Source organism: Hirundo rustica, chromosome Z, assembly GCF_015227805.2.
Source record: "Hirundo rustica isolate bHirRus1 chromosome Z, bHirRus1.pri.v3, whole genome shotgun sequence".
Classification (NCBI taxonomy): Eukaryota; Metazoa; Chordata; class Aves; order Passeriformes; family Hirundinidae; genus Hirundo; species Hirundo rustica.
Genome location: NC_053488.1, coordinates 34,405,218 through 34,429,307, shown reverse-complemented (window position 1 = coordinate 34,429,307; position 24,090 = coordinate 34,405,218). Strand labels below are relative to the sequence as shown.

The following is a 24,090-nucleotide window of genomic DNA, read 5'->3' as shown; positions in this document are numbered from 1 at the left end:
ATCAGTCATGATTTACATACCTGTCTCATGTAAAGTATATGTCTTTACAATGTTGACAATGGAGTTTATCTGCAGGAAAACAAAACCTGTGGAGACCCTTTTTTTTTAGAGTTGGTGTTTAAATAAGTGAGAAGACTGGCACTTTAAGAAGATAAGAGCACAGCCTTGCAGTCAGGATTTGGCATGCATAGGGAACTTTGGCCAACCGGTCTGAAGCTCCTAGGAACAAATAGGAAAGTCTGGGCAATAAGCCTGTTAAGATTTGTTACACATAGCTGTACAGGTTGCAGCATAACCTCTTTGTTACATAGGGGAAACCACTAAGTTTTTAATTAAGTCACTAGTCCACTGAATATCTGTGGAAAGAGTTTTGGGTTCAGACATAAGACATTTGTCCTACCTTGGTAAGGAACTGCATTGATCAGATGACACAAAAGTCCCATCTTTGGTCTGGCAAAATATCTGTCGGTGCTGTACCGCCAGTCGTGGTCCAATGCAAGGCCCATTACACTGCAAACACAGAAGGTTAGCTCAGGGGAGGTAAAAGACTGTGGCAAGTTCCATTTTTATAAAACTGCTAGTAAAATAAAGTGCATACTGCCATTCAGAGACTGTTAAGGTTTCAACTATTTTTTGCACCTCTGCAGGCTTTGAAGGCTGACTGTGCAATAATTTTCTGCTCTACCTCACTCTCTTCCGTCAGCATTTAAACTACATTTCTGTATCTGCTCTGTACATTCATTACCTCTTCTCTTCAATTATTGTTAGGGGTTAAGTTTTTTGTTTGTTTGTTTGTTTAGATTTTTTTGGTGTGTTTTTTTTGTTTGTTTGTTTGGTTTGGTTTGGTTTGGTTTTTTTCCCCTATAGATTTCCCCCCCCCCCCCCCCCCCCCCCCCCCCCCATAAGTTGCTAAGAGACTAAATACTGATGCTTAAAGGGTACTTGACCCACACAAAAGAAGTGGTGAGGGTGGTAGATTCCTTAGTTTGGGGCGGGGGGGAAAGGCTCAGGGGCTCTGGGAGCTAAGGGTGTGCTCCTCCTGCTCTCGGCTTCGGAGAAATTGATCGGGTGACTGCTGGCTGTGTGTGGAGTCCACTGTTAACGGAGGGTCCGGTCCTGAGAATTCTATCATCTGCTGGGACTCCCAGGAATTTGGAGCCCCTCGCCTGCCCTGCTGGAGCTGGGTCAGCCCGGGTCCAGCCGCCGCAGCTTCTCCAGCACTGCTCACTTTGCCTGCCAGGACACCCCCTGCCTGCCGGGACACCCCACCGTTTCCAGCCATCAGCCCGGAGTTTCCACCGTTTGGGCTTGGTGCTCTTGGGGTCCCAAGAGATCAGACTGCCTGGGACTTGTGAGACAAAGCCCCTCGAGGTTCTTGATTCTGTTTATTATTATTGCTGTAGTGGTTGTTTTTTTGTTTGCCTTGTTATACTTACTAGTAAAGCACTGTTATTCCTTTCCCCATAGCTCTGACTGAAAAGCCTCTTTAATCTTCTAAATTATAATAGCTTGGAGGGAAGGGGTTAGAATTCCCCATTCCTAGAGAGGCCCTGCCTCTCCCTAGCAGACACCTGTCTTTCAAACCAAGACAATGATTTAATCTTAAATACATCTGTTAGGAGAAATTAAATACTCTCATGCCATTAGCCAAGAGCCTATGACCCATACAGGAAATCTCAAGACATTACTTTTACTGTGCATTTTGCAGCGCATGAATTGGACAAATAACTAAGAATGCATTGAATCAAGGACATATCCCACTCCTCTTAATAATTTAAAAGCATTCAAGGATAATAGGAAGCATGAGAAGCACAAAATATATCCAAGGTTGCTCCAAAATTGAGGCTATCCTAACACATTCGAGCTTAACAATTAGATTTCAGTCTAACTCCCCTAATACTCTCCTTTGGTTAAAACATAACTTGGTATAGGTTTGAAGCATATATTTGTACTATTTTAAAATGTATTTAATAAGGAAACTGTTTTTCTAAGTGTCTGGAAATTATATTCAAGAACAAACTGAGAGTTGAATAAGGTCATTAGTGTGAAACTGGAATTTTTGCCAGGGGATGGCTGCTGACTGATCTCTCTGCTACCTCCTCTCCCTCTTCTGTAGGAGCACTGCTCCACACTATCTCAAATAACATGCCCTCCTCCTGCTATTTCTTCCCTCTCTGACAACTGGGAGAGTAGAAGCTGTGACGGCCAGGCTTACAGCTGCTTACAGTCAGCTGTCTCATTTGAAATGTCATCCACTGGAGTGTGTGGAGCATTTCTGTGGTATTTGCAGGGGCTAGCAGTCCTCATCACCAGCAAGCCTGAATCACTAACTTAGAAACACCATGGGACTACACAGCGGAGAACAAAATGCCAGGAACATTAAATGAAGGAAAGGAACTAATTCTAGAGATAGGGGTAGAACATTTTTTTGTGAACTGGGAAAGTTGATCGCTGCACCAGCACAATGGGTGACTTGATACCCCATAATGCTAGCAAGCGGGTCAGCGATCCAGTGAGCCAGTGGTACATTCCTAACTATATGGAAGAGTCTTCTGGCTTGGAGACTGGGAAGTATGCAACCATGTAGAACTTGACCTTTTTTTTTTTTTTTTAAGATAATTAGAAGAAATATTGTATGATAATTCCCAGAGATTAGGTCTAAAATTCAGAAATTAATTCTGAATTATCTGATTGTCTCAGCTGAGTATGATGTCATGGGGAGCAATATAGCTCATAATAGTTTTGGCAAAGATGATTCAGTCCTTTCCTGAAATTCCATAGGGAGCGAAAATTCTTTGATATAAAGTGATAATTCCAAGCTTAATTTGTAATACAATAGCTCAGTCACCTTTCAAGATTTAAAAGAAGATGTTTTGAAGTAGTGAACAATATCATGTTCTGGTAGCTGAAGGCACTTTTTACTAGCAACATTATAAAAAAACCTGATGCAACACAATCTGCTAGGAGAGAATTCGAAGATCTGCAAAGCAGCTGGAAGTAGTTTGAAAATACTTTTAGCCCTCTATTCTGCCTTTCATCATGAAGCAAGTCAATAAAGTTCACACTTTTTGGTATTCTTGGGCAACATCAGCAACTTTGTAAAGCTGAATTATTGTACAGTCCTCCTGCCTTGAACCTTATCACAGTCATCAATCCCGACTCTAGCCAGGCAGGACAGAAGACACTCTCACTGGCCGGTGAGGGGTATTAAGACTTGAAGAAGGCTATTTCCCAGATGTGTCACTAATCACTGTAACAAGGAACTGCAGACCTTTCTACTGGAGGACACAGGAGTCTGCAGTAAAAGCCCTGTTCGTAAGTGGCATTTCTAGCGATTGTGAGAATCTACAGAAATCCAAGCAGACAGTGCATCATATAGAGAAAGAAAGAGCTGAACGCATAAGCATCTACCTCAAAAGCCTGCAAACTATAACCTAAAGATACTAGGTTGAAAAATGAATACCCTCATTCTGTCTCTTTTTTCTAGCCCACATTATGGGACTGTCCTTGGAATGCCACTTTGTTCCTTACCTGGCCCCAGGAAGAGGCCGCCCACTCAGCACAGGGCTGACTGTTACACTGCTGTGTGTCCACAGGGCGCTTGGACACCTGGGCACAAGCCTCGTTTGATACTGGGACAGAGCTGCCTTTGGCTGTCAGGCGCTGGCATGTCACTCGTCGTGTCTGTATGCCTCCACCACAGCTCTGTGAGCAAGGAGACCAGGATGTTACCATCCACCTGTGAAAGAAAGGAGAATAGCTCAGGTAGCAGACACATGCCACTGTCTGCAGGATCCTTGGCATCAACTGGTCTTTATCAATTGGACCAAAAACAGTCAACGGTGGGTTGGATCATTTAGGGTGTGATTCTGAACACCTGAGTGTCTCAGCCTCCATAGCCTTCACTGAAAACTGTTTAGAGGATGAAAGCTGAGAAAACTGAAATTTTTTCCTTAATTTATCTTTCTCAAGGCTCCTTGGGACCAGAATTAGTTTTCTAGCTGTTAAAGCTGTTTTTAGAGGCCTAGTAAATACTTGTAGCCCTGGCACAGGGGTTGAGCAAATCTGCTCTTACACCACAGTGCCCCAGCCGCCTTGGTCACACACTACAGTCACAATACTAGGACTAGCTCAGTAGTACTCTTTAGCAGGGAAAATTTTCTCTGTGTAATTGCTGGAGTAGCTCACAGGCCACTTCAAACTTGTTCTGAGAGAACAGCCAATAGATTGCTGGGTCTTGGCTGGTGCCTGCCTCCTCTGTTGTACCCCTGACAGTTGGCATAATCCAGAAAGGCCTGAACCATGCTCAGGAACACTTAGTCCAGGGAAAGAGGGACACTGTTCTTCTTCCCTCCTGAGCTCAGACCATGCGCTCACCAGCTGAGGCTGAGGCTCTGAACCCCTGTGTACTGGTATTTAAAAAATCCAGTCCAACTAGCTAAAAGGCTGTAAATAACAGAAAATAATAGTCTAATACATTTTGTTGTTGTAAGGATCATTAAGTGAAACACTCATGCAGTCAGGTTTGGGAAAGCGTTAGGCAGGAATAGAGAGAATGCAACTGATGGCTAGTTTTCTGAACAGTTTTATGGTCAAGTCAGCAGCCTGCTTCATTACGTATCTGGATACTTGGCAGGATTTGTGTGGTTTTGGGAGTAAAATACTGCCTTTCACATCCCTCACCAGCACTGTTTATGATTACTTTACAAAATAGGCAATAGGCATTCTCCAGTCCCATGGAGAGACTTCCATTTCTATTTCTCTGTCTTCTGCAGGTGATTAACTCCAGTGGTCACAGAAACAAGTATAAACAAACATATTCCCAACCTGTAAAACCAGAACACTGGTACGTTTTCATTTAGTTTGGTGAGATTGAACCTGCAATTTCTGCACTGCTTGTAAAGCTCTGGTCTGCATGTCAATCAACTTTTATTTCCAAGCTTACATCTCAGCAGTTTCTCAGGAGCTGAGGGAGGATTTGGGGTTGTGTTACAATTCAGAGAAGGTATAAAAGGACATAAACCATTCCCATGGAATTTATTGTCAACAGCAAGGAAAACTGCTGCTAATGAGTGGCTTTCATATCTCATCAAATCTCTTTTGGTTCCTTTCTTATGACTCAGCTGGCAACTCAGAACACATTCGTCTGCAAAGAAAGTAGGAATATATTTTAAAGGGTAACTAAACAGAAACTTGCAATATGCCCAAGACACAGCTAGGGTGGTGAATCTGGCCACTTCTCATCAGGCTGCCTAGCACCTCACCTTGCCTCAGCTCAGACCATCTTTTTTTAATACAAGTCACAAATCATTGTTGAATGAGGGAAGTTGTACTAAATTTCTCTTGAAATTTCTCTCACTACTTTCAAGTGCTTGTATACTGAAATATAACATATCCACATTGGAAATAAGGGAGAACAGGGAGCAAGACCATGACAAATTTGAAAAAACATGTTTACGCATCTCAGCTAAAGAGATACTGAATTGCAGAAGGAGGACATTTTTAATATGGAGAGAGCATAACACTACTGACTTGATAAGTTCAGGACACACACTTCTTTGAACCAAAGGGTGTCAAAAAAATGCCACAACTTTGTGTGGGATGAAGTCAGAGAATCATTTATATTGGAAATGACCTCATCAAGTCCAATCATTAACCCAGCAACACCAAGTCCACCATTAAGCCACACCCCTAAGCATGGCCTCTACACATCTTTTAAATATGTCCAAGAATGATGACTAAATCACTTTCTTGGGCTGACTGTTCCAATGCTTGGCAACCTTTTCCATGATGAATTTTTCCCTAATAGCCAATCTAAACCTCTCCTGGTGCAGCTTGAGGCTGATTCCTTTTGTCTTGTCATTTGTCACTTGGAAGAGGAGGCTGACCCCCACCTTACTACAGCCTCCTTTCAGGCAATTGTAGAGAGTGATAAGGTCTCCTGGGTCCCATATTCTCGAAGCCTCAGCTTGCCTCAGTTCCCTTAGGCATTTCCCATGGGACTTGTGCTCCAGACCCTTCACCAGCTTCTTGTCCTTCTTCCTTGTAGTGGGGGTCAAAAATTGAACACAGTACTTGAGATGTGCCAGAGGAAAACCTAGGTGTAGCCACAAGTTTTTCAAGCTGTCCTGGCTCATTTGTGTTTAGCAGTAGGTGAAAATGAGGGGACTACAAGGGCAGGGAGTTACAAATCAAAGGCAACCACAAACTAGCAAACTCCAAGAAGAGGCAGAACTCAGCCCCCTTCATGTCTACTAGATCTGATGTGATGTGCCCATTTTACAAAAGATATTTCCACCCTGCTAAGGGAATTCTTTGCAGCTGCAGCTATCGCTATAGTCCTGCCCATATTGATGTTCAGGCAACCAAAGGACTCACAAAATAGCTGCTAAACTTAGCTTCTTGTCTGTTATATTGTTGGGGCAAACTGCTATGAAGCAATGTGTAACACAAAAAAGAAACGATCCTACAGGTCATGGGTGACAAAATTTCCATGCATTCAGTGCTCAGAACAAAACATAACCAACATAGGGTGTGACTAGAATCACCCAAGATATTGCAAGCTGTGAATTCTCTCTCTACCTTGTACAGTCAAAATTTTCCACAAATATTACTCCAAAATCCCAACTGTCTGGATTAAGCACTCAAAAAATCCCATTTAGCCATGACTTCTCCAAACAGGCACCAAAGAAGCTGCAGTGGTGTGATGTCCCACACAAAGAACTCTTCCAGCACATCTTAGTGCATGTAAGATATTTTTATGTGACACAGACGAACCGTGAAGGGCAGTCTCTTCTGTTGCATGCGACGGGCTGCAGAGCTGGCTTGGGCGTCTCTCTGCAGTAGGATGCATTGACTTCAGCCCTGTCCAGTAAGCACCTCAGCTGGGGCAGCTGCAGCCCTCTGTGGCCACAGGAAGCTGAACAAGCTGAAAGTTTGTCCGCTGACCACTGGTACTCTGCAAAGAAGTGTGGGAGAGGCATGTTAGCACTGAAAAACTCACAGGAGGAGTTTAATTAGAAAAGAGAGAGTTGAAGCTGTTCTCCAGGAAAAACTACAGGAATTCAGTGAAAAGGAGCTACCCGCCCCGGCAAGGCACTTGATTCAATCCCCCTGACTGCCTTTGGTGGAACAAACCCAGTTTTTTGGTGCTTAGAACCATCAGGCATGAAAAGCTAATAACATGGTGTGGCAGTTAAGTGAAGCCAGATGCCAGTGAGCATGTGTATTTTTAAAAGTCTGTTACTTAATTACGATATGGTTAGCTGTAGTTCCTAGCAGTATCTATGACTCAATGATCTTGAAACACTTTGTGCCTCTTACTAGACAGTTCACAAATGCGTGAGTTGCAACACATTCAAAATTTTATAGCAAAGTTGAAGAAAAAGTTAAATTGTTCACCTCTCCATCACTGACAATTGGAGCAATGAAAGCTGAAGAGTCTGTTCCAACCCAGCTGCACCACAGTTTTGTGGCTTTATCACCTTTGTCTTATTTCTAGGAAACCTCTAACAATAACCGTTCCAGAATTTCTAGAAGTGAAGGGCTTTCAAGGAAGAAGAGACTGTGAGACGCTGACCTTAACGTATTAATAGACGAGTTTCTGGTTTAAGGGATTTAAACTCTGCCACCTCTGTCTTGAATTTATGAACAAGAAAATTGTCCAGGCTCAACATAAATATAGCTTGAATCAGTGAGATGTGCTTTATGCTCAGCAAGGCAGAAATATCTGGTGACATATTGGTAAAGTAAAACCTAAGACACTGTAAGGTACCCAGTAGTCCTGCAAATCTATATCCACTGTAATAAATACATTATGACATCTTTTTTCTTGTATGCGTGCTGATAATTTCAGAGGGGAGAAATTTAAGATGAGAAAGGCAATGCAGGGAAGCCCATGTCAAGAGCTTTCCAGGGTGAAATGCATGAAACTGAAGAGTTACCTTGTATAGCCAGGGACATTACTTGTGTGAGTGAGCCAGCCTCATTCTGAGCAAGGCAGCTGAATTCACCATCAGTGAAATCACTGACATTGAGTATCTGAAGAATCCGTCCTGCTGCCAGAAGTTGATGTCGCGGACTGAGAGGCTCACCAGAGTAAAGCCAGGTGATGTTTGGGGTTGGATGCCCATCGACAGCACAGCCTAAAACACAGGTACATGAGAAAAACCTGCTGAGTACTAAACTTGGTACATGCTTTGAAGTGGTCAGAATTAGGGGAAATAGCAGATTCCATCACATTTTCTCCTAATTTTCTCATAAAGATAAAAAGTAATAAGGAATACCTTCTCATCATCCAGAATAAAATCCAAAAGCTGGATAATCTACAATATGGAAGATCTCTGATCAGTTTAGAATTATTTATATCAGACCTTCTAAGGTTCCCACTATTTTTGATTATCCTCATTTTGGTATTGAAAAAAAATGGGATAGGGAGGTTATAAACCTGAAATAAACTCAAGGACCATGCTTGAACATGCAATACAAACACAGCTTGGTATCCAAATTTCCTACATAAGCCACAGGACCACATTCCTCTCTCTCTTATTTTTTTTTTTTTTTAACATTTAATGCAATTTATTGTTTGTATTATATTAAAAGTCAGAAATTTTGTTACACAAAAAAATCTTTTTAAAAACTGTAGTGGTTTTGGTTCACCAATTTGAGATTTCCCAGCCAATGCACCAATTTATGTAGTGGGTTCAGTGCTGGCCAAATGCCCATACACCCACTAGAATTACTTGTTTTCTGCTGTGGGATGGGATTAGGCTAAGCAAAGCAGGCTCAAAACTTTAAAGGATATAAAGAAATCTTGATTAACAAAGCTAAAAGAAAATATAATAAAATTCAGAATAAACTTTTAAAACAATTTTCCTCCCTGCCAACTCATCTTTCCTCTCCCACTGACAACGTAAAGAGCCAATACCTGGGACTTTCAGTCAGTTTACCACCTCTAGAATAGTCTTTAATCAGTTCACTTAGGGAGAGAAGGCTCTGTTGCCATGCTGAGACTTCTCCACAAGAAACAGTTCTATTGTGGTTTCAATGTTGCAGTGAATCAGCTGCCCAGGAAAACTGAAATCTAATTACAGTATGAAAGTCCACCCATTGACTTATAGCTTTACCCACAATTGTTTTCAAGGGTTCAATCTTTAGCTTATGGGGTACACTTCTAAGGATGAACTGTTCAAAAGTGAAGGTTCTCTTCATCTATCTGAGATGATCTTCATCTCTGGGAACAGAGGTCTTCTTCTCCTTTCCCTGGGAGCAAAGGGTCTTCATCCCTCATATTTCTCTTTGTTCAAGCTTCTCATTTGGATCACAGCTACTCCAACATTTCCTTTGCTTCATCATAGATGCCCTTGCTCATGCCTACAGTTTGAACACTCCATCCTCTCATGCTTTTTCATGAATCACAGGGATATTCTAGTGTCTCATAGTCCACCACCATGACTTCACAAAAGAATTTCAGCCCAAGACTAAGGCATTTTCTCATTCTCTCTCATCTGAGTTTTGACTCCTTCTTCACTGGCCTTGGTGTCTTCATGTTTCTCTACATGCCTTCACTCCGTCCTTTTCTCTCTTGAGAGGATTGAAGGTCTGCTAGTCTCATCTGTTTGGGGGAGTGCTGCAGCCCTGAAAGAGTTCATCTTGCCTGGTTCTGCAGATGGGCATGTGATTTCTGCTGGGTGGTGGCGGGAGCAGTTATGGTGATGGATTCAGGTTGCACTGGGGGCTGTGACAGGATCTCGGGGGACCTGGCCCAGAACAGCGGTGACTGCTCTGGCCGCACGGCTAGTCTCTGGCTCTTGATGTGCTCAAACCCAGCTGCAGGACTGCTTTCTCCATGGGCTGCAGAGATGCTTCTGGTGGTTTTTTGGGTGGCTGCGCTGCTGGACCTTGGTAGCCAGGCTAGGACTTGGTGTCTGATGGCCTCTCCTTCCCTTGCCCCGCAGCCACTGGGGCCCAGCCCTGCCCCACTGGGTCATGTGGGCTGCGGTGGAGCAAGCCTGGCCTGGGCCGTGTATTGTTACCCATTCAGAGCCATACGAAAGAGAGCTTGCCCATCTTCAAAATGTGAATCTTACAGAGGTGGATCTAGCTTTCTTAATGGTTTAACAGGTCGTTAATTCTCAGAGCTAGACAGCTATTGGTTTTGCTAGGCACAGAGGAAGCTCTTAGCGGCTCCTCTCAGAAAATTACTTCCATGGCTGGCTCTTTCCCTCTTCACCACAAATCAATTAATACAAAACCAGCACACAAATGAAAGAGATAAAATTGAGCTGTCACAGGTGGTTTTGTTTGTTGGTGTTTTGGGTTTTTTTTTTTTGGGGGGGGGGTGGTTTTTTGGTTTTTTTTTTTTTTTTTTTTTTTTTTTTTGTTTTTTTTTTTTTTCTTTTGTGTCATATCAATGGGCAATTCTCTAAGTATTAACCCACCAAAACCGATAGATTTAAAAAACCCTGATGTGCTAAACCATTGTGTGAGGTCTATGGATCACCAGCACTGACTATGAGATTTAAATCTGCAGTGAGTTCTTAGCCTGTTGACCTGAAGGAGGTGTATCTACAAGTCACTTTTTACTGCGGTTTTCATATCAGCTGAACACTTAGCCAGTTTCAACATGAATTGCAGGAAATCTGTAAGACTGGTGTAACCTGGGAAAGACAGCTAAAATGTCTTGCCTATTTCCTGGGGAAAAATTAAGAACTAGACAGTTTCCATAGTGTAACTCATCCCCACCTATTGCAGGGGTGAGGAGGCAGAAATGCTGTATGTGAGGTATGGCATATGACACTAGGACTGCTTGTGGTTTAGGCTTGTCTTGCAATGCTATGCATGTCACTGAAACATGACAGGTCTCTGTAAGTTTCTGCAAATGCAATCTATTCTGATGGTTAGTTGGTTATACTGAAGCTTTATATTGTTTTGTTTATATTAATATCTATGTGCGTGAATGACTATATTGTATGGAAAATCCCTTCTGAAACAACTGTCCTGTATAAACAAACATAACATATATGCATCAATTTTCACATGAGCACCATTCAAAAGGAACGGGATAAAAAAAAGGAAGAGTATGAATTTAAAATACTAAAAATAGAAGACTCTTCTAAGATGAAGGGATAATCCATCCGCTGATGTTTCTTCACTGCCACCGCCATGTAATTTGACTACTATTTATTATTTACTGAGACAAATGAAGATGTGAATATGAAGTCTCTGTAGCTCACTACAAAATTAACAGGTGCTGCAGCATGACATTTTTGTTACTGCTGTTCCTTCCATTCTTGTTTGTCCACCTGAGGAGAACCTTAACTAACATAGTGGGCAAGTACAGTTCCTACAACAAAATACCATCATCATTAATCTGCTCAGGAAGGTTGAAGAGTTTGATTTTCAAGCATCATTAAGACCAAATCCTTGAGACTTAAGGAACTCGTTACTTCATTTAGGAACCCTTGCAGTCCTTTTGGTTTTACCTGTAAACTAACACTAAGGAACTGGGCTCCTACAGTCTTTACTTTTGTGCCTTTTGCCATTAATCATAGCTCCAACTACACTGTTTTTATGACAGAAGATACTCTGTTTCCCAGCAAAACTGAAGTTCTCTTGCTTATAAAGCAGAAAATCTCATACAAGATGGAAAATGCCAGTGGTGACCTGTGATGTGCCCCAGCCATTTTCATGATCAGGTTAGATCCAGGCACTGGGGAGAAACTGTCTGCCACTCAGAAGGATAAATACTGGAGCTCTCCCTGATGCAGTGGCTACATGTGTGTTTGCTAGTCTCCGGTTGCTGTCAAACCCTGCCTGTATCCACAGTGGGGAAGAGTGTGGGCTGGATACAGCTGCTCTTTGGAAATTATTCACTCTGTGAAACTGGTATTTCAGAGAATAAGGGCTCCCTGGCAAAAGATTGGTGCACACACAGAGTAGACTCTGCAGTCACAATGACAAAGTTGCACTGGGAATGAAATAGTAAATGCAGAAAATAAGGAAAAAAGTGGAAAAAAAGCAGAATGACAGAGTACAAACTGTCCCCAGTGGTTTTACCTCTTCTCTTTCTTCACTTTTATTTATAAGAGTGAAGAGTCTGCTATTTGTTTTAATTTCTTTGGCAAGATCTAATGCAGTTTTATCCTTGGCAGTTATCTCTAGCCAGCACTCCCTTCCTGACAATAAAGACACAGCATTCTCTGCTGCTCTGTTCTTCGCCCTAATTTTGTAAGCTCTCTATTTATTCCCGCTGTTTCATTTTTTTTCCACTCTTGTGCTGAAAAATAACTCATGCAGTTTCCAAGATGCTAATTCTCAAGTAAATGAGTGACTTGAAAGGTTTCAGCCTTATAGTTTAAAGGCTGCCTATGTTAAAAACAATGGAAGACAAAGGAATATGGAGGAAACGGACAAACTTAAAAAGTGGCTTTATGGATTTTGCCTAGATTATTCCAATTTTTTTTTGTAGTTTACTTGTCTTTTAAGATAAGGGTAGTGATTTCCACAGGTCAGCATATAGCCACAACAACTAAAAAAGGGATGCTGTGAGCCCAGTTTTGTTGTTTGCATTTGCAGGCAATCTGCAGACTGTAAATGCAGAAAGTAGAAAGGTCAGCTTGATGCTACACATAGGGGAACTGAACGTGAATTCAGCATGCAGATGGTTCTTGTTCATGCTGTTTTTTTTTTTTTTTAAATATATTCTCAGGAAAAATTATATAATCTTCTAAGTACTGACTGTTTTACTAGTCTTACATAATATTTCTTCTTCTAAAATGTATATATAAAATATCAGCTAAAGGAACAGCCAGTAATCAATAATATGGGGGAAAACTCCCCAAATCTATTGCCTAGATATGCACTACCAGTGAGTAATTATTACTTAACAGCAAAACTTTACTTATATCTATCAATCACATTTCCCAATGACATCTCCTATACATTTCCCATGTGTATCAATGCATAGGATGTGGGATAATATTTTATGCACAGCAAGTGAGAACTAGAGTACAATAAAACTGCATGTTCCATTAATATCTCCCTCTCATCTTCCAGGAATAACTTTAATACCATTTAATGCAGATTACTAACACTTACCCTCTCTGTTTCCCCAACCCCTGTGGACATTGACTGTTTTATCCTTTCGAAGCTCAAAACCCATCCTTATAATGACTAAGAAGGAAAAACCGTTTGGGTTTTTTTTGTTGGTTTTTTGTTTGTTTGTTTGTTTGTTTGTTTGTTTTCCAGACAGCACAGCTATTGCAGAGCTTTTGGGTATTGGAGCCCTTGGGAAGATGAGCAGGGAACACATTCTGGGACTGTTTTGAGTAGTCAAAATTCTGGCATGAGAGGGCCTTTCTCCTTCAGTCCTTCTTAAGTACAGAAAGAAAATATTTCCTTCATCCTCCCTTCCGAATATTGCTGGGACTCTGAATCCATTCAAAGCCAGGATGAGCCACTGATGTGCAAAAGCTTGAGCTAGAAACAAAAATCTAAGAAAAATGACATCTTCTAGTAGGGAAAATGTTAATATTTCAAGGACAACAAGGACATATTTGGAAAGAGAAGAGAGATGTTCCACAACAGCTCTAACGGTTTATCAAGACGAGAGAATAACTGCACGTTCCAGGCCAAATTCAGCTCTCCGTTACACCTTTGTAACAGTTTCTGAAGGCCTGTAGCTGCAGAAAGGCTCTGGGCTGACATGTTAATACAAGGAGAACAAAATACAAAGCATGCACCACTTCTGCACTTTCAGACCTGATAAAAACAGCAAAGGCTGTTGATTTTAGGATTCCTTTTCTTTTTTGCAGCCTGGTGCTGTATGGAAATCAATGGTAAAAATGTAAAGTGAATTTTGCAAGTACTAAACACATCTGAAAATGTAAATATAAAAAAAAAAATACAGCAGTGCCTTTAAAATAGATGTCTATTCTTAAAATATCAGTTATTTTCATATCTTCATGTTTGTCTAACAAATGACTCTCAAATTTACTGTTGACATGATGATTAGCCCCAGGAAGTGTTTATAATATTTATTAAAGATGGAATGTGAATGAAGACTTCAGGCCAAGATCAGACCATTTCTTTGATTTTGTATTTCTGTTTTATTTTACTGAACTCTAAAAGAAAATAGTTGTGGCCAACAATACTTGGTGTTAAAGCAGTAAGTGTAATGCTCCTACAGGACTTGAAACACAAGGTTTCCACTCTAAGCTCTACATTCAAAAAAATAAAGTCTGTTTTCAAAACAGAAGCCAGATTAAGGATGAAGTGAGCAATATAATGCTTAGACCAAACTGTGGAGAAGTCACAGATCAATCTGAATAGATAAAGTTTGGTGCTGAACTACTATGTTGTGGCTGACACTGTGCTACTGTGTTCACACTATATAGGTGAGATTACTGGTAGTGAGAACCACTCCCCCAGTTTCCTGTCATAGTTTATTTTCTCCTTAGATGACTGAAATGAGAAATGCATGTTAAATGGAATGGAGTTAAAATTCATTTCCATCCTATCTATCTAACTAGCATTAGGATCTGATAACTACCATAAGGATAAATAAGCATATCTATCTATCTAATACAAGGATTCCATTCCTATTCCTATCTAACATAAAGATGAAAAATTGATGAGATGTATTCAGATTTTAAAATAAAATCAAACCTAGTCAAACCAATTGAAGGTAGGTAAGATCATGTCTGAAAGCCATATGTATGTAATACCTGTTTTTCTCAAGAGGCAAAACTAAGAGACACGTCTTTGTAGTTTCTCTTATGGGGAAAGATCTTACAATATACTAAAAAGTGACAGACACTTAACTGTTTGCTATTATGCAAATTGTTTCTCATTGCTTTCACACACTGAATGAAATAAAATTTATAAGATCAATGGAATCTGAAAAAAAAGAGAAAGAAATAACATTTGTATAAACACGTCTGCTTGTATTATTTAAGGCAATGTTGATAACATGAATTTATGCTAGACAAGGAAAAATGTCAATTTTAAAAATTTTTGAAATAAGCCTATTCAGTTGATAACAGTATTACTTAGAAAAAAAAATAAGGCATTTTAAATAACTATTTATGTCTGCAAAGGTGCAACTGAAACACACTATACTAAGCATATGAGATGGTTTTTAACAGTTCTCAAAACAACTAAACTGGTTACCCAATGCCACACATGTTGGTGTTAGATATCACTTACGTAACATTGCAAATATATAAGGTATTCAACAAAAATTGAGTCAGGCTCATTCTCAGTCCCACAGTGGTTGTAAAATATGTTCCCAAACACAAAGATACATGCCGGGCCCAATAAAAAGCAAGGGAATTTTCAAGCTCTGGTAGTTAATACTGTTTCCCAAAACTCAGTCTGACAACAGAAATCCTACACACTGAGACTCATGTATTAATAAGGACTGTTCTGAATACAATCAGCAATGGCAAATCAAAAATCAAAGCTTACAGTAATGGATACAGCAAACTCAAATTATCAACTTAGCTAACTCTGATAGGTTTATTAAGTTCATGACAAAAACAGAAAAGGAGTTAAACTGTAAACTTCAACCCCACTACTGCCACAGCTCCAGTTAACTGTCCATTTATGGGAGAAAAATGGCAGTCAGATGAAACTTGTGGAACAAGGACTGAACAACAGCACAGCACAAGGAGTTCAGCAAAAGACCAAGTAAGAGCTGGCACATAATGCAATCACCAGGTTGCAAATATCAGTGCTGCTATAAAAGTTTTCTATATTTCATAACCCAATGTAAACTTGCTACATTTTGAAACAGCATCTCAGGTAACTTCCTGTGGCACTTGGAAAATAAAAAATGCAGGTTTGGAAAGGCAGTGATGCTTGCTCCAGAGAGGCTGTAACCTCTGTCCTTCTGAAGATTTGAGGACTATCATAAAGGGAGAGGTTGGTCCAAAACTTGTAATTGGGAAGTCCTTTTGCCAACATGTCCGAAATTCCAGTGTTTCAAACTCCCTTTCTCTAGGATAAATCTCAAGTTTTGCAAGAGTCTAAAAGATCTTTTATGTGAAGGAAGCTGGCAGAATGAGTGCTCTTCATATCAGGATATCTGCAGCAAGCCTTACATTCCTATTTAAGCACCAAGATTTGTCTCAGTGGAGCTCTTCATACTTTCATTAGGAAAAAATCTAGGTCAGTGATTCAGGTAAATCTTTGAGACAAAAGTTCAGGGGCTGCAACTCTTGCAACAAACTCAAATTCAGCAGATGTTGCCCCAGAGGTCAGTGGTATTGTTTTACATGGAAGCATTTTTCTACCACTATTGTAGATCAGTGGTTTTCAGATTAGATCATTCATGGCATAAAACAGCAGGCAGGAAAAAAACCTCAAAGCAGCAGATTGCCTAGAGAACATCACTCTTTTGACCCTGTGTTCAGAGCTTGGCTGTGGCTGGACTAGTGTCTGATCAACTGAAAAACAAACACTGTTTTAGTGTAGTCAAATTGTTCACCAATTCAAAGGTATAATCATGTAATTTTTAACCAAAAATATACACAGTGTCTATATGCAAAAGAGAAGCCACACATTGCAATGCAATACTACAGTGTAGTCTGACATACTGTACTGTAGTCTGATGTAGAAGGAAGATGATGAAACACTCTATTAACTTAATACAGTATTTAGGATGTAATCAATGTGATAGTGTCTGATGAGGCAATTAAATGCAAAGATAATGGCATAATCTTGATATTAATTTTAATTCTAGTGTCCTAGGTTACAATGTAAAATGTGCCCAAAATATGTATTCTATCACCATCTACATGAAATGTTGAAACTAAGTTGTGCACCACTGTTTCCCGTGCCCCCTCCCTCCAGACTATCTTCTGTTAATGGCCCATCGATGCCCTGCTGCATGACTCACAGATAACTCCCTCCAGGAGCTATCTCTGTTTAATGGGCAATCAAGGACCCATTGCAAAACTGATAAAATGATATCAGTCCATTGTGAGATGCTCCGCCCAGGGGGAGGAGCCAAGCATTCCCACCTGGATATAATCTGGGATTTGGGACAGCACAGGCAGCCTTACCCACTGGATTCCCAGAGGACAAGAGCTACCAGACCTTTCTGCAGGAACACTGCTTCGACAAGACCACTTCATCTGGACTGCTACCACCACAGTTTCAGGTTGTATTCTGACTCTGTCAGTGATCTTTTGTACCATTGCATGTGTTTTATTTTATTTTACTTTTTTTTCCTCTCCTATTAAATTGTTTTTTTCTGACTTGGAGTCTCTCGCTGGTTTTGCCTTCAAGCCAGCACATCTAGTCTTTGCAGAAGGTTTATGTACCTACCTGGGAATTCTCACAAATATTGTGACAAGGCAAGACTTTTCACTGAGATAAAAATTGAAAGGAATAGATAACACAATTAAAAGGACAGAGTATCTCATAAATGTATCTCATGAATGTACCTGGTACTTTATTTTCATCACACAAGACATAATATTAATATAAAGTTGCTTAAAAATATTATTTAACATTAGAACTTCTTTTCAATCATGATGGCCATTTTATTACAGAGAATGAGGAGGAAAAAAATAACATCCAGCAGAATAACTTCTCAGATAGTCACAATTTTATCTGAATCCTACTGCACAGATTCTACAGCTGTCTTTTTCCTTAAGGGGAGCACAGATGCCACTTTAGCTGTAATTAGCAATGATTTTTTTTTTTCCCCTGGCTTTGTGGAGATTGCACTTCTGCTTCAAATTTTAATACAGCAATAATACCCAAATATAGGAAAATTTCAAACAGGCTCATGGTAGAGATGGGAAGAGCAAAGGGAAATTATAAGAAAACACACTGTCAAGATGCTATATACTTGTGCTTGAGTATATCACCAAACATTGAAAGAAATTTGTACTGATGAGATCAGTTGTGTTTATTGGGATAATTTATTACTTTTTACACTGATTTTGAACAAGTGTCAGTTCTCTGAGAGCCAGACATTGTGGCACAGTACTTAGCAAGCAATTGCAGTGTCAGCTTCTTTGGCTCTGCTTGAAAGAGTTTGATCTTGACATTATCTATCTGATCTGGTTCTTCTCCTAAAGTAGTCAGCTGTACATTTGGCTCACTATAAGCACCCAAGAACATGCAAAAACCTCTAGGTTATTTTTTTTGTCTGCTATCATGTCTAGATAACCCTTGAAGCTACTGGCAAGCACAGGCTTGAAGAGATCCCTTCTGAAATAATTAAAAAACCTGACCCTACCCTGAACTTTGGGTTTTGGCTCCAAGGCAGTTGGGCCTTTTAAATAAGTAATTTATTCAAAGGTGACTCTTTTTTTCTGATTGATCTGGGAACCTAAGCAATTCTACTAGAAAATGAGTGGGACATGCTGCTGCCAGGAAAAGAAAAATGAGAGTGAAATACAGTAAATTTAGTACAGAGAAATCCTTTGTATCTTCTAAGTGAAAAGTTTTTGTTACCTCTTTGTCTTAAAAACAGCTGCATTTTGAATATTGATATTTGCAGAGCAAGACTTCGTTGTGCAGCTGGTTGTCTTCTGAAGCACTAGTGAAATTGGCAGCAAAGCTGCTCTAATTCTGTGGTCATTTGGGATAATGTATAAAACCAGAAAGAAGGACTACGTTTACAGTGCTGACAGTAAAATCAAGTTCTGATTTGTGAAGTAAGTGTGGAAATAATCAAGGAGAACATGAGAACACAATAACACAATAAATACAGTTGAACCGTATTTTTTTTTCCCTCTTTTTTTTTTTTTTTTTACAATTGACTGTACTTTCCTGATCATAGAAAAATACACTTTTTGCTTTGTGATCTAACTTCACAGTAATTTTCAGTATCACTTACAAGTAAGGAGGGATGGGAACCAGACTTCACATAATTGTCTAGTTTTTCCCCATTTAGTCATATTATCAGATTCCATAAAATAACATTTTCCTTTTGTCCTCTTAACTTCAATCTGAAATTTTACAGAGAGTAGTACATGTTCATATTCCTAGAAGTATTAATTTCTGAAACTTCCAATGTTCCTGCAAAAATCCTTACTTAACTATAACTAGTGTATAGATGTCAAAGTCATTAAAGCTTCATTTTTCATTGTGCAACACAATTATAACACATTCAGTATTGTTAAGTGCTGAAACAAGGACATATTTTTAAATAATATTTTGTGTCTTTTGCCAAGTCTGCTGATTACTGTTCTCCAGTAATAATACAGTATATACGAGAAGTTGTAGTGAATCTCCATGAGGATTTGTAAGATCCTCAGAGTTTCCCACTGAATTATATTCAAACACAGGAAATAAAAACTTGAACCCAAATGAAAACAAATATTCTTGATAGAATATTCTTTTATGCAGGAGTGTTAGAAGTCAGGAACACTGGATCCTACGACATTGGTTTCTGCCAATATTAACATTTACAAAGCTGAAGTCTCATGGAAATGTGTCTAAGTAAAAAATTCTTTGATACTTGTAACATAGATAAACTACTGAAAATACATTAGCTTAGGATGTTCCTTTAAAAGTTAGCACCATGATGTAATTGACAGAGGTCAAATGGTCACGAATATTTTTAAACCCAAAAATTCTTCTGAGTTGACTTTTTCTGTGGTGAAAAGAGCAGTGTTCCTTATAATATTTTAATCACCAACATTCAGAAAAACTGTAATCAAAATTTAAGGAGTCCCAAATACAGACACCTTAATAAGATTAAGATCTAATGTGAAAATTTCCCAGAGAAATGTAAATTTGTGTCATTTCAGGAATCAACTGTGTTTTACCTTACGTGTAATGTAAAGTCGTTCTGTGTGTCTGCCATGAACCAAGAACATCAGAATGTGTGTGACAGTCTGTGGCTCATCACTGATTGTCAATTTGCACTACCGTAAAACGTAGAAATATTTCCAAGCTCGTGGCTGTTCTAGCTCTGCTTTGGGGATAGTCCTGTCTTTCAGGTGTGTGGTCTGCAGATAACAGACAAGTGTCTACTACACAACCTGACAAGGAATGTAAGGACTGGGGAGGACTGCAGTACTCTGCACATATTTTCAACATTTTTGAAGGAGCTAAGCATCAATCTCTGTAAGCCACCATCTACATCATGCTCTTCCGCTGTATGATGAGTTGGCCCTGGAAATCTGGCTGGAATCTCAAAACTTTAGAAGCAAAAGAAGTATGTAAGATAAAAATGTTGCTGACTCTGTTGGGCAAGGCATGAGTCTTTTAACAGATAGTTTACTCTACTTTTATTGTGAAAGCACATAAATGACTGCTCAATGACCCTTGCAGTGAGAAGGAAAACCTCCAAACCAGACACCTGTGTTATGACACTGATCTTTATTTTCTGCAACGCCCCTGAAATTTAAGTAGAAGAAACCCATAACATATGATTCCAGACAGCAAGTTACAAATTTCACATGGATTTAACTGATGGTGGATGCATTGCAAAAATCCATTTTGTAAAAGACAGTGTATAGCATGTATGATAATCTGGAAGTTCTATTTCTCTCCTTGCAGCTCAGTTTAGCAATTTGTTTATATTTGATACAGCTGTTAATTTCCAAACAAGTTCTCTTCTGCAGCATTAGACTTCAGTTGCTGCGCTAATAATTTCTGTTTGCATTTTTTTTTAACCCCCCCAAGGCATGAAACCAGTGTTTGATGAAATGTTGACTCCCATCTTTCTTAAACTCTGGCAAACCCATGAAAGATTTTATCCAGGTTTCTAACATATTTTTTCACCTTTATTGTCTTTAACTCCTGAAAAAAAAAATGTTTACCCAGACCTTACCTATCACTCCTTCATATTTCACTCTGTTCCTTTGCAGATATCCTGTTGCTACTCAACAAATCCTCATATGGCTAGATTTCCAAATACAGGTCCAATTCAACGCCTTTTGAGTCCCAAGAATACCAGTGCCTGACAGTAGCACAGACAAGGGCTCTTACACATAGTAATTTATACACCCAAAGTTTTTATATGGGACATCCAGAGAATGCAGAGCTAACATCTCAACATGATGCATGATGAAAGAGTTAGCAGGATTAAGGCTGACTGAGTGGGTAATAGAATGAAAAGAATCAGTGTGTTACTTTCTATTTGACTGCGCAGATCATTCCACGCCAATTTTTGTTAGAAAAAGTATCTGAGAAGATTTTCCTAGTTTTGCATAACAAGAGTCAAATTCAAACCAGTAAAACTCCAGTGAAGTTGAGGGAACTGCCTCAAGAATGAAACTTGTTTGCTATTTTGCAATTAGAATCCCCTTGCCCACGAAGTGAAACAGCAGGGTACAGGGCGACATGGCCAAAAGAAATTGATCTGGACGGTGGTTGTACACAGGCCGTGCAGAACACACTTTGTCATTCAATTACTGCTTTTAAATGATAAAAACTGTGTGAAACTCCTAAAGACCTCTTTTTGGAAATCTGAGAGGAAATGGATGAAACAGGAGTATGACCCAGTCTTAAATCAGTGAGCACAATAAAACCATAGTCAAAATTATTTTTTCAGTGCTAATAAATACCTATGATATTTTCCCCACTGAGGACTATCTTAGTGCAGTTTTTGTGCAAGCAGAAATGTAATCCAGAGCTGCAGGCTAAAAGTCCTTGCAAATATAAGCAGATGTATGCAGATACTTGGAAACGTAAACCACAGAAAACTAAAAAACTAAATAGAATGTGTCCACGGTGAAAACCAAATCTTTAAATTTCTATTAAATGTGAGGAAAGAATGCTTTGGAAGGTGCAGAGATATATTAACACTCAGGACATCACATCTGCAGAACCCTTGCTATAAGTTTCAGATCTCTACCCCTAAAAGAAGAAAAGACAATTTTGAAATCATAGGGCTTGACAAGTTTTCATGGTATGCAATAATGTATTCATTAGAGAAACTTTTTGCTATCTGAGCCTAATAATTAATAGAGTTTCAAAGCAGCCTGTGAGATGAAATAGTGAAATAAATATACCCTGGGATTTAGAAAAGAATGAGAATATCTTTGAAAACAAATCAGACCCACAGATCTGAAAGGAGTTTACAGGATATAAAAGAGCTTGCTGTGTAAAGAGGCTAAAGATATATGGAAGGCAGAAAAGGATGAAAAGAAAAAGAGCATTCATTGGGGATGATTTCCTTATACAGCTTTACGCAAACACTGGTTGTGTGAAATAAGAAAATGGAATAAAATGAACAGATTATAACAGAGAGCTCACAAGATCAAAACGTGTAGAAAGGGGTAGGCAAAACTATGGAAAAGGCTCTGAAGAAGGATATATGAGTAGCAGGCATATGGTAAGCCAACTACCCAAATGTAGATGAAAACTTGAAACAGTCCCACCAACGTTTCTTCTTTTAGATCAAGTAGCACACTGGTCTGCCATGTCTTTGTGTTGAATAAGGGCAGGGACTGCTTCTTATGGGGTGCTGTATACATATGTAGGGTGGTACCATGAAGCCCTTATTCTGCATGCAGCTTTGGACTAATTAAAGGATCTTTTTTGAAAAAAATTAATTTCTGTGGTCTAAAAAGTATTTGGCAATGAATATGACTCACAATGAACTATTGGTTTGATATCTTTTATCTCAGTGCCCATGTTCAGATAACCAAGTCCTTAATGTAATGGTTAACCAGATGCATAATTCTAATATAAACGCTAAAGACTTTAAAATCTAAAAATTCTCAAGCACTTGACTTACCTATGAGAGCAGAGCTCCCTGGACTGACAGTCAGTTTTGCTCCTGAAGGAGAAGTCAGCACTGAATGGGTGCTGGGCCCAGCACTGCTAAGCGCTTCTGTCAGGTCTTCTAGGTAAGGAAGAGGTCGTGGAGGCTCTGGTAATAGATTAGGAGAATGAAGTGATGAGTAACAGCGTAGCAGAAAACATCTTGGGATATAGACCCCTCCCCTCCTATCCTCCCCCTCCCCCCCCCCCCCCCCCCCCCCCCCCCCCCCCCGCCCAGGGTATTGCTGAAATTTTAACTGTGCTGGAACATTTTCTGTTTCAGAGGGACAGATTAAGCAACTTTGGATAACTACTGAAATTTTGCCTCATGCTAGGTAAGGTGTTCAAGAAATTTTTAAAATAACATATGGATCAATGACCACAAACTAAAAGAAATTATCTTTGAAGGCTACCACAGCATTCTGGTTTATCCTATTCATATGTGACAGAGTTATATGGTATCAGGAGATACAGCTGCTTTGAAGAAAAAGCAAATGTATACAGCATAGAAACCAAATCAAATGTCCATGACAATTAGTGAAAAACTTTCAGTGTCTGCTGCAACCTAGATCAAGCCTTAATTAAATATGGTTATAATGCTGCCAGATCGTGCGGTATACTTAGGCAGAACTCCAAAGGACTAAGAGTTCAGAGTTCAAGAAGATCAGCCTATGCTGAGAACTGCAGGATTTCATTGTTTACTAATCACAATGCTATTTTAAAATTGAGGTAATGCCTAGCGTTCTCAATACTGTTTGTCATGAAAATGATTTGATATTTGATTGAAATGAATAGTAGTTTCATCCCCTTTCAGTCAGGTCATGGAGCACATTATGCAGGTTTTCTACTGCTGATAGCATTCAGCACCAGGAGTACAGGTCAAGGATGCCTGAACTGTTCTGTTCCATCAAGGAGATAAAATGGTAATTTGCTTAAAAACATAACCAGCTTGCATAACTCACAGTAACTTACTATCTTTAAAAGCTAAGCCATTTATAATGATCAGAAAAGGATTTAGAGATCATCTGGGCTCTATTTATAGGCTGAAACTCAGCTGATTTTTTCCTACAATTTTTTTTTTTTTTTTTTTTTTTTTTTTTTTTTTTTTTTTTTTTAGACTGAGATTCTAGAATCAATCTGGATTAGTAGGAGAAAAGTGCAAACCTTCATTTTAGAACTGTCTGTGAAACTGAGAAATCTCACTGTTATACTTTCTCTGGAACTCACTGGTTATGGAAGTTGAGAGCTGTAGTGGATGCTCTAATGGTATTGCCCCAGTTGTGGGGAATAGGTTTCAAAATTTGAGACTTCATGACCAAATGAACTACTAAAGTACTTAAAAAGTTTGTCTGG

At 39.5% G+C, this 24,090-nt stretch overlaps 1 protein-coding gene across 1 annotated transcript in view; it reads right to left on the bottom strand.

The window, feature by feature from the left end:
- Nucleotides 1–396: 396 nt before the first annotated feature.
- The window catches only part of ADAMTSL1 (ADAMTS like 1), a 358,154-nt gene continuing 334,460 nt past the window's right edge, over nt 397–24,090 (bottom strand). The window contains exons 19-23 of the mRNA XM_040090980.1: nt 22,712–22,846; nt 7,944–8,144; nt 6,778–6,958; nt 3,532–3,739; nt 397–510 (exon numbers count right to left, since the gene is read on the bottom strand). Coding sequence (XP_039946914.1) covers nt 397–510; nt 3,532–3,739; nt 6,778–6,958; nt 7,944–8,144; nt 22,712–22,846 — 839 coding nt within the window. The remainder of the gene's footprint in view (nt 511–3,531; nt 3,740–6,777; nt 6,959–7,943; nt 8,145–22,711; nt 22,847–24,090) is intronic.